At 42.4% G+C, this 14,511-nt stretch overlaps 1 protein-coding gene across 1 annotated transcript in view; it reads left to right on the forward strand.

Annotated features, from left to right (window-relative positions):
- The window catches only part of ROBO1 (roundabout guidance receptor 1), a 607,752-nt gene that overhangs the window by 534,513 nt on the left and 58,728 nt on the right, over window positions 1-14,511 (forward strand). Inside the window, exons 17-18 of the mRNA XM_088442732.1 lie at window positions 6,451-6,648; window positions 12,297-12,323. Coding sequence (XP_088298858.1) covers window positions 6,451-6,648; window positions 12,297-12,323 — 225 coding nt within the window. The remainder of the gene's footprint in view (window positions 1-6,450; window positions 6,649-12,296; window positions 12,324-14,511) is intronic.

Consider the following 14,511-nt stretch of genomic DNA (forward strand, 5'->3'; position numbering starts at 1 on the left):
TGATAAAGGGGCCCATTTATTAACGAGTTTTATCATATGCAACAAGTTTTTAAAAACGAATTGCCTATAATAAATGGTGCTGAAGCCAATCAGCTCCCAACTACCATTTTTCAAACAGATGACAGTTAGGAGCTGATTGGCTGGAGAACCATTATCATACGCAACGATTTTTAAAAACTCATGGCGTATAATAAAACTCATTGATAAATGGGCCCCAAAGTGGAGAGAAAAAATGTACCACTCCATCAGCGCCTAACTGTCATTTTTCATACAAAGCCTGTAGAGTGACAGTTAGGAGCTGATTGGATGGTACTTTATCTCCCTCCAAGGATTAGTAAATCTACCTTATGTCTTGTTTTTTTCCCATATGATATGCTGAGTCCTGCTTATAAGAGTACAAGAATTAATTGGATGGACATTTAAATTGAGAGAATATGTTGGGACACTTGTTGGCGCCTGATCTATGTGTACTCTTTTTGGTTTATTGCTTGGTATAGGGGGTACATGCTGCATGGTCGCCGATAGCTTTTGAAACGCCTCTCGGAGGGTGGGGGGTGATAGAAGCTTTCATATATATGAACAAAGTACATCAGGAATACATTCTGCTGAGGAAGAGGGGTATTAACACAAGAACACGTATTAAATCTGGTGGGTATTGGTTTAGGGCAAAAATAATTTCACATAAAGTTTAGTGGATAGCTGGAATAGCCTGCCAACAGTGGTGACTTTCTCCAAAGCTGACATATTCCTTATATACTATCACCAAACTAATCACAACAATGGGAGACGTCAGTTGGCTATATAATTGCTTGTCACAAGCACAGTGTACAAACCCAAACTTAATTGTTGAGCAGGGATTGCAAACAATATGCACTTTGCAGTCCAGGAATGGGAGGGATCTATTAAAGGTCGTTTTTTTTACATTTTCTCTTTGAATTATTTTTCTTGAGTGATTTTAATTCAATTAACCAACATCTTATAGTCTTAAAGTCTTGTATAGAGTCAATTTTATACTTTACACAAAATCAACCTGTAATCAGCTTGTAAATCACAAAACAAAATCACCATTTCATTATTCCTACAAGTTGGCCTAAAGTAGGCAGCTCCCTAAATCTAAAAGTAAAATCATTTAATCTAAACAGAGATTTTTAACACAGGCCACAAATAAATGTTAATTACAATTTTAAATAAATAAGTGTGAATTCGGACCTATAAATGTGGAGCATAGCTTTAATATATAATTATACTTAATTAATTGGCCTTTATATTTGGGTCACATTAGGACACTTAGACCCTGATTCAGACCCACTCGCGAGCGGCTGTCCGCTCGCAAGTGGGTCGATGTTCTGCACTGAGCATGCGCACGACGGAGGGAGCTCCGTCGTGCGCATGCGCCAGACGCGACGAGCGAAGGAAAGTCCTTCGCTCGTTGTGTCTGATCAAAGAGGACGTGCTGTCGATGTTGATTGACAGCACGCCCCCTTTGCTGGGCGTGCCGGGGGCGTGCCTCCCTGACGGGGGCGTTCCCACAGGAACGCCTCCCGTCAGAAGCCGGCCCACTGACATCACTAGTGATGTCAGTGGGAGTGATTTTGGCTCTGATAGAGCCAAAATCACTCCGGGCCTTGCGGTTGAAAACCTCAACCGCAGGCTCCGGCTCGCAGTTTCGATGGTCGCGATGGTCAAGACCATCGCGGCCATCAAACTGCACGCTCGTATAGCCTGTGGGTGGTGACCCACAGCTATACGAGCGTCCAGGAGGACGCTCCATTTTTATGGAGGGCGGCCCTCATTCAGAGCGTGCGCTCTGCTCAGAGCGTACGGCTCTGAATGAGGGCCTTAGTTTAAGTGACTTAGGACATATTCTGCATTCATCACCTAATACTTTTGTTATAAATAAAACCCTAGAAAATTGCTCACAAAACCATTAGCATTTCTGATATCAAATGTGTTAAATCAGTGTGTGAAATAGAAATTAAAATTTAGATTTAACTCACATTTTTTTAAATCCCAATTCTGTTGAAGTATTTTTATATTACATAGTATGATTGAAAAATTTTGGAGGTGTTAATTTTGAAAACTACCACTAGAGGGCAGCTTTACCTCATAAAAAATACTGTGTGCATGTAAACTAACTACTTATCTGCTTCTAGGCTCAAAGTGTATACAGAATGGTAAATTGACATACAGTGTGGGCTATTGGTATTGTCAGAAAGATACTGTAGGTAATCATAGACAATATAGTCATGGATAATGTCAGTGAACTTTATAGCAAGATATTTATCTTTATATCTTTAAATTACTGGGACAGTATTGTTCTTGCTAGATTGTGATTTTATACTATACTTATATACGTATATTTACTATTGGTTTGTTACAATATTATGATATCATTAGCTATCAGCGTCCGTTTATTGTGATTATGTCCTTTTTTGTCAAATAGCAATTTCTATTTTTGTTTCATATATTTATATTTTGCAACACAATTTAGTTGTCTGTTATACTATAGTATACCAGCAAACTCTTCTTTTAGTCTTGGAGGTGCTGTCATTTCCCCAGCATCTTCACTGTGTAAAGGAATTCTGCTAATCATGTCTGTTGTTTTGCAATGCAAGTCGCTGACTTGTATTATATAAAGCCATTGGAATTAAGCAGCAAGTTCTGTTGTCTTAAAATGATAAACGAGTTCCAGTTTTTTCCTATGTCATCACGGTTCCAGCTGTGCTTGGACGAAGAAAGAGATATAGGGTGGTGGAATAAATTCATTAGTCACGTTACATTTTATATGTTTAAGCCCTACCGGCACATCAGTAGTACTGTAGTTGGCGGCCCCCATAAAACCTGAACCAAACCAACTCAGCCTCTCACAAAGAGCTGTGAAATCAGCAAATCTAGGCAGCCAAGAACGGTATTGTTTAATGAACTCCACTGCACTAAGGATCACTGACATAAAACTTTCAGCCAACAAATAGCTGCCGCAGGTTATTACTTGCCAGTGCAAGTGTTCAGATGATTTCTTATCATGTTGGAAAAAAATACAATTGAATTGGTTGTTAATAGGCAACACTATTAGTTCTATTTGTTCTTGTTACTTGAACAGGTTTCAAAAGTGTCCCCTGTTGTGTCTTTGTGTTAATTCTGACTCATTATTACCCACAAGAATACATAATGATTGGATATCAACACCCGAACGTGTCATCCTTTGGGGATCCTGGAGGGTTGGTCTAGTCATTATGACCCCACTCCCTGCTGTAAAATGCAGTGATACGGGCCAAACATTGTGGAGCTCTGTACCATCGATGGTGGAGAACCATTGCATCTCCACAATGGATGGCAAAACCATCTTCCATCGGTGGTTAATTACCAATAGTTGGTAACCATAGATGGTCGATGGTCATCACTAGAGAGCGGGGCTAAAATCGGTATACAATCGGGAAGCCGGCTGCCGGAATCCCGACAGCTGGCTTCCCGACTGCTGTATCCCGGCGTGGGATAAATGACCAGGCGTCATTTCCCCGACGCCGGGAGACCGGCGCCCGGCATCCCAATCGAAGGGATGTCGGGCGCCGCGAGCGTACAGCCGTGGGGAGGGAGGGTTGGGTTTCGGGCACCCGAGGGAGACTTAGGGTTAGGCACCCCCCCGGGAGGGTTAGGGTTAGGCTAGGGGGAGGGAGGGTTAGGGTTAGGCACCCCGGGGGGGACTTAGGGTTAGGCACCCCACCCCGGGGGACTTAGGTTTAGGCAGCGGGGAAGGGGGGGTTAGGGTTAGGCACTTAGAGGGGGGATTAGGGTCAGGCACTTGGGGGGGAGGTTAGGGTTAGGTACCCCTAAGGAGGGTTAGGGTGTTAGGTTAGGTTAGTTTATACTTACCTTAGCAACGATCGGGATTTCCAGCGCTGTCGGTCTTCCGCTGGCAGGAACTCTGCTTTTGTCGGCCAGGCGCTGCCGGGAATCGAACCGGCCGGCGGTATTTCATACCGACTCCCTAAAATCACATGATTTGCCACAAATCAGTTGGAAAGTGTGCGGGATCCAGGAGGGTGGGATACAGGGCAGAAATGAGGGCTGTGCGATCGGTGCGGACACCCAGGGTGCAAGGGGTTAGCCTGATCCCTGCCTCAACTGCACCCTTTTCCAGCTTGCAGGGTGCCTGGAGAGGTACCCAGCCACATATAAAGGCCTATGGTGCATTCCTTAGGGTGTGCCTGGAAGCCGTCTTCCTGCTCCTGGCACTTGTTCTGTGATATTATGACATCAGCAGGGGGGGTAGGAGGTGCTGGGTACTCTCCTGGAAGTCTGGGGAACTAGCTGAAATTCTGGTGTCTCCTGTATGTTCCAGAAGACTCGGCAGGCACAGGTGCCTGAACCTGTAAAGTAAAATGTTTTATCAACAGAATGCATCAATGACATTAAAGCCATAAGCCAGTCCAACTTTTTACTTCCACAATTGTTTCCAAGTTAGATTTCAGAGCTATACAATACCCTGTGACTTTATGCATTCTCTGTCTCCACTAACACTTGTAAAACCAAAGTCCGTCACACTGATGGTATGTTTGTTCCCAAATATAATAACACTAATTTACTGCTGATCCTTACGTTTAATGCTTGGTTTGACCACTCTTGCCAAGTGTTAAGTGGTTATAGGAAGCTGTAATAAACTCTTCCAGATTTACAAGCACTTAGTTTTATTGTGCAAGATACATAGAACAAGGATTATTGTGCCCAGCCGGTCAATCACAGCTTATTTAAAAAGGGGGGTTTATTCATTTGTCGTTAAATGTCCTTTTTAAAGCTGAAAAAGCCATGTTGTATCAGTCAGTACACAGACGTAAAATGTCCTTTGCAAACATCGTAAGAGAGGTTCATGGAGATCTGATGCAATGTTGTGTTGTCGCCTATGAAACTCTTTGGGCAGATATTGACAAGTGAAAAGTTATCTGTCTGATGATAAGTTCTCTGATTATATAGATTATCTTTTCTTCTTCTCAAAGGCTTTGGATGCTTTTCCATATATGTTTTATTTGCTTTTATGTGTTTTTCAATGTTGTAACTTATGTGTAGCTCTAAATAAAGTCTATTACGGAACTTTAGCAAGGGCTGTTAAATTGAATTTAGTTTGGGTATTGTAGTACACTGGCGGGGGGGTATGATGTGGACAAGGACACGCCTATGATTTTCAGCCAAGAACAATGAGGAAAAAATACGGAGGTCTAAAATGAGTTTATTTCTAGTTGTTAGGTCTAATCATGGTGAATGTGAGACATTTTTGTGTTTTATTGTCTACGGTGCCCTATTATATGTGCATTTGTGCTGGCTTGTATGGAACAAGAGTTCTGTCTAATGTTGGACATGCTGTCATTTATGTTGGGGATGAGTTACAGTACCCATATACCCATAAATAGGTACAGATCGCAGAACCCAGCGCATAACTGAATCTGTCACTAAGTTTGTAATATTGCTATTACTTTGTGGTCAATTCTATTCACTTAGAGACGATGCCCCGATTTAGTGCACACCTATGCCATACTTATGATATCACCCAAATTGCACATGTTAATACCCACCCCTATGTGACCTACAAACTCAAATACACGATCTAGGAACAAAGTAGTGGTGGAACCAGGGTGATAAAGTCTGTCGTTGTCTGAGTTCCAACCCCGCTGTAATGACACATTGTGAAGTCCCTCATTTTGCTCCTTAGTGTATTGAACCCAATTTATATACAAATAAAACAATATTGGGGCTGATGTATGCTAACCCATTGGTTAGCGCACATCTCCGATTGTAAGTGGTCTGCACAGGTGCATGACCTGTTCTGTGCATTTGCAGTACGGGTCTGCGAATCTGCACGCAGTCCGGCAGCAAACATTCAGTGATTGACAGTCTGCTGTCGTTTCTGGGCGGGGGTGGCACGGCGACAGCTTCCGTTTCCCAAAATGGAGGAGTGTCGACGCCGTTGGGGGGGGGAAGAGGCCAGGATCTCCGTCGGCTGACAGAGATATTCTGGCCTCTCTTGTGCATCTGCAGCGTTTGGCTTGAGTGACTCTCATCTGGCCTAGGATCACGCAGACGAGCTGATGCTGCATCCATGGATGCAGATAGGATCAGTAATGCATGCAGGAGGGCGTGATGCCTCCTGCTGCATTACCATAATAGGGTTACCGCAGCTTCTACCATGGTAGCAGCTGCGACAGCAATACCGTCTGAGGCTGAATCACCCCCCCCCCCCATAATCTTGATTCATCCAACCAGAGATACTTTATACATCTAGACAGGGCAGGATTGGGCATTAGGAACAAGTGGTCAGTGCCTGGGAGCATTGGATGCTGGGAAGTGACTTTTTCCTGCCCAGGGCATATGTTAAACATTTTTCCTTTTCAACGGCAATGCAAATTGCAAAAGCAACTCTTATTATAAAAGTAAAAAAAGGAATTGTCTTTTGTTTCATAGATTCTTTCGGAAATCCAGTCTCTCCAGGGGACCAAGTGAGCCTTGCCCAGCAGATATCCGACGTGGTAAAGCAACCGGCTTTTATTGCCGGCATAGGAGCTGCTTGTTGGATCATCCTGATGGTATTCAGCATCTGGTTGTACCGTCATCGCAAGAAACGCAGTGGACTCAACAGTACCTATGCTGGAATCAGGAAAGGTACTCACAGGATTACCCCATTACCAGACTCTGAGTGACTGCTATGAACTGTACTTTTCATCAGGTCATTATAATTCATGTCCATTCTGCAGATGAGGAAACCTGGGCCACTGGAGTGAGCTTGGCAAACATTTTATTTAAGAAGTCTTGTGGCTAGGAAAAAAGTGCAGTTCTCCATAGTGATGAATTAGATCACCCCTTCCCCACTCTCATTATTATTTAAGCCAAAAATTTGCAGAGGAAAAATGGAAAACTTTAAATTTCATGAAAGGGGAGGTTCTAAACTAATAGGAGATTGGACTTTTCCTGTCATTAGCTGCCAATTCCGCTACACATAAGAAGTGGGGCTGTGATGATGTGAAACGCGTCACCACGTCCTCCACACGTGCTCCATCTACTCCCCAAAACTTAGCCGTATTTCTGGAGCGGAGGGAAGGTTTACACCGGGACATGGTTAGCACTCTTTAATAACCCTGAAATGAGTTCAATATTTCCATGTACTTTGATAAAAGTGTTATTGCCATGTCCAGCTGGGCAAACTCATAGTTGGAAACTACTTTCTTTTTCCAGGCTTGTTCACATGACTATAAAACATAGCAGGAGATGTGTCAAACCTTCAAAAAAGGGCAATTGGAAAAGTTTCCCATAGCAACCAATGAGCTTCTAACTGTCATTTATTTAGTACATTTTATAAGATGATAGGTAGAAGCTGATTGGTTGCTATGGACTACTTCCTCACTTGTTATCTTTAGTAGATTTGATCCATCTCCCCCATAATGTATTATACACCCTGTTATACAGAATCCTTATCCAGGTTCTGCTGTGAGAGGAATAAAAACTGCAGGAATTAAGTGACAATGTAAAGTGCTGCTATGTTTTTCTGTTCTCTCTGACCTCCTCTCATCTATTATGCAATTCCTAAGAACCTAACAATGTGTACGCAATGAGATCAAAGAGAGATATTTAATGGCTGGAACATTTCATGTTTTCCTCCCTGCCCCCCCCAATACGGAGTGTCCTTGAGATTTTAATATATTGTTTAAGACTCTCCATTCTTGTGTGAATAGCTGTGTACTTAAATACACCTATTTTTATCAATGCTTTTTTCTAGAGCATTGTTATAATTCTTTTTTTCTTGACTAAATTGCATTGACAGTTTGAAAAGCGATGGCTAGAAAGCATCAGGATGGAATTTCTGTGTAACAAACGTAAGACAGCGTATAGACGGGGAAAACATAACTAGTGTTTTGCATTTAATTTGGCGTAGGACCGAATGCGATGAATAGATGATAGATATAATGGGGTGATTTTGAGGCATTAGAGGAAGTTAAACTAATAGTACTGTACATATGCTCATCAACACAAAATAACAGGCACAATATAACCTATCACCACAATGATACAATAGATTACATAGTTATATTGGCTCTTGTAATACAGGGAACCATGACAGTCCTGATTACGCATGTAATTCGCTCAACATCCATTTCCAAATCCCAAATAAATTGTACAATTCTTGGACAGAAATGAAGCTTAAACAAGTTTGAGAATATTGTTGAAGGAACTTGATATTCTATATAAAAACAAATCATGCAGATTAGCGCTGCAAATCACATACAGATGAACAAGTAAAATCCACAATGTCCCCCCAGAACACAGCTTGGGTTTTAGTACAGGGAAAAATGGCTATACAGAGCAGCCCCCCATGGCGTCGGGGAGGGGGCAGAGCTGTAGTCCTCCGCTTCCTACGTAGGCATTGGTGGAACGTGAAGCTTTTTATATATTACTTGTTTCTCAAACAAAAGCAACAAAAATATCTTACACTTATTTTTTTTACAATACTGTGTAAAATATATTTTTTGGGAGACACAAAAAAGATTAAAAAAATAAAACAATTTCCAACTAAGTGTTTTTTTCAAATATAGTGGTAATTATACCATAATTTAATAACCTCCACTTCCATATAAAGTCAGTATAAACTTCCTATGGGCTGAAGGGTGTATGTAACACACTATAAAATAAAGACACAGGGACATAGAGTTGGCAGATAAATAATAAGCTATTTCTATACACACATACTAAAGACTGTGTGGTGGCAAAGAAAGGAATGGGCAGAAATTGGGACAACCCCAACAATGGGTTGGTTACGGGATGCCCGCGCTCGGGATCCTGGCGCCGGCATGCCGATAGGGTTAGGATACCGACACTTGTCAGTTAGTATCCTAACCCTCCCTCTCTCCTTACCCCTACCCTTCCCTCCTTGGTCCATAAACCTACCCATTCCCCATGAGTCTAAACCTAACCTCCCCCTCCCCCTAACCCTAGTACTTACCGTCGGGATGCTGGCGCCAGGATTCTGACAGGTGTTGGAATTTCTGGCGCTGGCATGCTAAGCACCGGCATCCTGCCTGTCGGGATTTATGGCCGGATCTCCCAACACCGCACAACTAGTAATAACAAACATACACTGCAAGTCCACCTTCTAAACTTGACAACCCATCCTATAAAGGTGGCGCAGCCCGTAAGACAATCACGAAGGTGAGTGCACCCCAAAACAAATATACTTGCACCCTGAGGTGAGGGGGGGGGCTTCACCAGTCAGAGAGGCTTGGGCTCTGCATCCATAGAGCTAAATAAACTAAACCCTCTATTGGCTTTGTGGATTAACCCACATAGACCATGCTTACCTACTTTACTTATCTGCTCCCTGGGAGATGCCCGGGGAGCAGACACTGGTGACCGCTTAGGGGGGCGGGCCCGGCTTACTACGTCATTAGGCCCCACTCTCACAAATTGCAGCGAATCGTGGGAACAGATGAGGGGGCGGGGCTAAATGAGACGTTTCGTGGCATTTAGCTCTGCCCCTCCATACAGAGCCGCCATTTATCTCCCCATCCTGCCCACTTCACTAGGAAGTGGGCGGGATGCGGGAGATGTGGATACTCTTCCAGGGGTGCTCTCCGACAATTCGTGAACCTCCCGACACTTACGGGAGGGTAGGTAAGTATGCATAAGACATATACTGCTTTCAAGTTCGCCTTTGAGGGAAGATGGACTCCCGGGTCATAAACTCGGAAGTCCAGGGCTCAGCCCTAATTGCAAAGGACAGCTCTTATCGGAAGAGCTGTCCTTTGCTGTACTGATCGCATATGTTAGTGCATATGCGATCAGTACGATGTCTGGCAGTATGTAACGCACTATGTTAGTGCATCCCGACATGAGTGAGAGCAGGGGTATGTAGTCAGACTGGGAATGGCAATTAAAATTATCAGCTGCATTCCTGGTTCATTGACACATTTTCACTGAGCTCAATTTTGGAGCCCAGGAAATATAGTACAGCTGGTGCTCAGGTCTATAGTACAGCTGGTGCTCAGTTCTATAGTACAGCTGGTGCTCAGGTCTATAGTACAGCTGGTGCTCAGTTGTATAGTACAGCTGGTGCTCAGTTGTATAGTACAGCTGGTGCTCAGGTCTATAGTACAGCTGGTGCTCAGTTCTGTAGTACAGCTGGTGCTCAGTTCTACAATACAGCTGGTGCTCAGGTCTATAGTCCAGCTGGTGCTCAGGTCTATAGTACAGCTGGGGATCAGGTCTATAGTACAGCTGGGGATCAGGTCTATAGTACAGCTGGTGCTCAGTTCTATAGTACAGCTGGTGCTCAGGTCTATAGTACAGCTGGTGCTCAGGTCTACAGTACAGCTGGTGCTCAGTTCTATAGTACAGCTGGTGCTCAGTTGTATAGTACAGCTGGGGGACAGGTCTATAGTACAGCTGGTGCTTAGGTCTATAGTACAGCTGGTGCTCAGTTCTATAGTACAGCTGGGGCTGAGGTCTATAGTACAGCTGGTGCTCAGGTCTGTAGTACAGCTGGTGCTCAGTTCTATAGTACAGCTGGGGTCAGGTCTATAGTACAGCTGGTGATCAGGTCTATAGTACAGCTGGGGCTCAGGTCTATAGTACAGCTGGTGCTCAGTTCTATAGTACAGCTAGTGCTCAGTTCTATAGTACAGCTAGTGCTCAGTTGTATAGTACAGCTGGTGCTCAGTTGTATAGTACAGCTGGTGCTCAGTTCTATAGTACAGCTGGTGCTCAGTTCTATAGTACAGCTGGTGCTCAGGTCTATAGTACAGCTGGTGCTCAGTTCTATAGTACAGCTGGGGGTCAGGTGTATAGTACAGCTGGGGCTCAGGTCTACAGTACAGCTGGTGCTCAGGTCTATAGTATAGTTGGTGCTCAGTTCTATAGTACAGCTGGTGCTGCTCGTTCTGTCTATTGCTTGGGCCATGCGGAACAAGAAGCCGCAAGCAGGGAGCTTACAGGGTCCTATTTGTCCTTGTGGTCACATCTATAGCTGTAAGCCATGACTTTCTGATGCTTGCAGTTCCCAGGACCAAGTCTCACATTGTTTTGAAAAACCGGAATACTCATATATTTCCATAGTATTACTTAAATGCCACATAAGGTGAATTAATTATTGTATATAAAAACTATTCTCTCTTATCTTCATGTTATTGGTCATTAAGTTTAACAACGGGAAAACGATCATTTTAAGTGAAAGCATTTTGATAGAAAAAAAAGGAAATGTCCTTGGGAACCCCGAAAACAAGGAAACCCTAGTCTATAACAAAGGCAAAACTATAATAGCAGAAAGGGGTACAGCTACTACTGGACCCTTTAATCCTAGTTAGATCTCTGGACAGGATGTAAGTATGGCTCAGATACATGTCCTGGTCATATTCATAACATAAGGAGGAAATATGGGATTAAAATAGTTAATTCCTTGATCAGATATTAACATTCTGTAGGAAACAGGTTCACTAATCTCTATATATCACAGGATGCTCTGCCATAGTAATGATTGGCAATGGATGGCTATACTGGAAGATGCAGTAGGGTGGGCCATAAAGTGACTGTATATTAGAACTATTACGTACATACTGTAGTCTTCCTATATACTACAGTCAACTAGGTTCCTTTATTTTTTCAGGCTTATGTAGTACTGTATGTAACTTAAATACCTGGATGATGACATCACATTATTAGATCACCCACCACCACCAAAGCAAACCATTTTCACTATGACAAGTCTAATATATATAACCTATATATTAGTGGGCTATTACTCAAATAATATACCAGGTTTTATATTTACTGTATTGATACATTGGCAAATAGTAAATATGTTACTGTAGCAGCCTATATATCTAGTACCGTACCTGTGTAAAAATATTCAACCATTTCACATTAATTACCTAGTACTCATGTTGTACATACTCGTCCCCGGTGTGTTAGTAATGTAATAACCGTTGTATAGCATGGGGAAGGCTTGCCACGCCTCTGTTGCAGTTATTTTTGATTAGAGAAAGATTTATAACTACTGCAAACAAGTCTCTTAAGTAACGTATTCGCCCCATTATTCATATAAGAAAAATTGAACTAACAATTAATTGAAAATGATGCCGACGTAGTGTGAAAGGCACTTCCACTGCCAATCGCTGTGCCTTGCGTGCCATTCACCCCAATGCTTGCCCTTTATCTGATTTACTATATGCTGCTTGAGATGTACTAATTTGAGACATGCTCTTTCTTTCTTCAGCTTAATAACAAGTTTTTAATTTTTTTTTATTTTTTTATTTTTTATTTTCCAGTCCCGTCTTTTACCTTCACACCAACAGGTATATACCATATTTGCACTCTTTCTTGTCTGTTTGTGTCGCATGTGCTTTATAATTAAATGTCTGTTCTGCTCATAGAGCTCCTCCTGGGGTTTGCTGCACCGGAAATGTATAGATAGAGCGTTTGTGCGATGGCTTTGTAGCTTTCAGCTTCAAACCATTGTTTCAGCTCTGCTGGACCTTTAGGATTCTTGTAGCAGCTTCACTGGTGACGTTCAGAGACCCAGATTGAAGCGAGAGATCCTCCATCACTTGATCATTTATAGAACGAAAAAGGTTTCCATGACCATTAGCGCATGTTCTAATAGGGCAATTATATTTATAAACGTATATATTGCTGCAAAATGTGCGTGAGAACTATAAGAACACGGACAACGCATATTAACGCCAGGCAAAATAGCTCTAAATATCATTAAAAACAAGATTACAGTTTTAATTGAAAAAAAAAAAAGTTGCCATTTGCAAATATGGAAACCTAGAAAATGTTTTTGAAAAAAATTGGAAATGAAGAAATAAAATTAATTTTTTTTTTAGATTTTGTTTTCGTTTTGCAAAGCCTGCATTTTATTAGTGGGCTCCAGCTTCCTTGGTGGCAGACCCTGACTTCATTGGCAATACCTCAGTGACAGATTTAACACTGCCTCTTAAGTTTTAATCCTGTTATTGTAATCATTGCAGGCAGTTATCTCTGCTTTGCAGACTGCCAGCTTGGAATTCTTCTAAAGGGTCTGATTTGACGTCTTTCAAACATTTTCCTAGTTAGGCAAAGGCAAAGCTGTAGACTCCATCAGCATTTTCTGTGCAGCTAATCCTTGTTAACTCTTTAGAGCAACGGAATGCCTGAATGAAAATAATAGTTTACTAAAATTTGAGAGCCGGCTGTCGGAACGCTAATATAGGACGATAGGAAATAATCAACGGCACTGTGCTGAGAAGGGAATCTCCTGAAGGAATCACTGTTAGTCCTGCTTTCTGCTTTGTAGCTATTGCTCCATCTCAGATATGGCAATCGACCCACTAGCGAGATTATTTTATTGCAGACCCAACAAAACAAACAAATTGTTTCGGTTCTCCATTGGCTAACGTCTTCATGGAAGCATTTTAGGAATAACCTTCATATTCAATTATTCAGCCATAATGACTGGTATATGATTGCTTTTCCCTTGATGTGGAGAGCAGGAAGAAGTGTAGAGTGGCATGTTGCCGGCGGTGAGGACATGCTGCTCTGTGTATGCCGTAATAACTTGAGTGTACATTTATAGGCTAATTTTGGCATTTTTCCTTAGAGTGGATCTTTTTGAGTTACCTGTACAAACAAGAGGGGGGATTACAGGTCTCTGGAACCCCTACCTCTAGCCCAAACATACTGATTACAATATGAATAACATTATTGCAAAACCCTGTTCACAAGTACTTATTATGGCTCTTTGTAGCAGGGCAGTTTGATTGTAGGTTTTCCCAGTGCCGGGCATATATAAAATGCTGGCTGATATAGTATATACAGTATTATAAGTAGTACTTGAAGATTATGCATATACATAGAGCATATCTTCTATCTGTCCCGATATAGGTCCAGATTAACGAACCACAAAGTGGGCAAGACAGCCATGAAAGAAGGGGGCTTTGCCAGAAAGTGGCATTGTTCAGCAAGAGAGGGTGTTTTTGGGTGAATGGGGATTGTGGTTTTGGCCAAGGCAGAGATACCTCTCAACTTTTTAAAACTGGACACAGGCAGGTCTCTTCCACGATCCAATCAAACTACGTACAGATCTGTCCAAGCCATACCCACATCTACCCGAACCACTCCCAGATTCACCCAAACTACACTACTATCTGCACTCCAAGATCTGCTCAAACAATGGCCAATTTGTCATGAGGCCACATCTCTTCCATGGTCCGTGATTCAGGACAATACTTCTAAAATAGGGATTGTTGTGAGGTATGCCAAAACTGTGGGACACTCCATGGGATGTAGCGCTAGGCAGCCATACACTATAATCGTGTGTTTTATATACCCAGAAAATGGGTGGTTTACACTGATGCCTGACATATGATTTCCTACAGTAACTAAGCCCCAACTAGTGTTAGCTGTTTGTTTTAGACAATTATTTCCCCAGCTCCATTGGTGGCTGCAAAGTTACAGGTTGAATTAACATATCCTTGATATGTAGAGTTCAGCTAAAAACGT

The sequence above is a fragment of the Taudactylus pleione genome, unplaced genomic scaffold (assembly GCF_031769625.1).
Source record: "Taudactylus pleione unplaced genomic scaffold, aTauple2 ptg000316l, whole genome shotgun sequence".
NCBI lineage: Eukaryota > Metazoa > Chordata > Amphibia > Anura > Myobatrachidae > Taudactylus > Taudactylus pleione.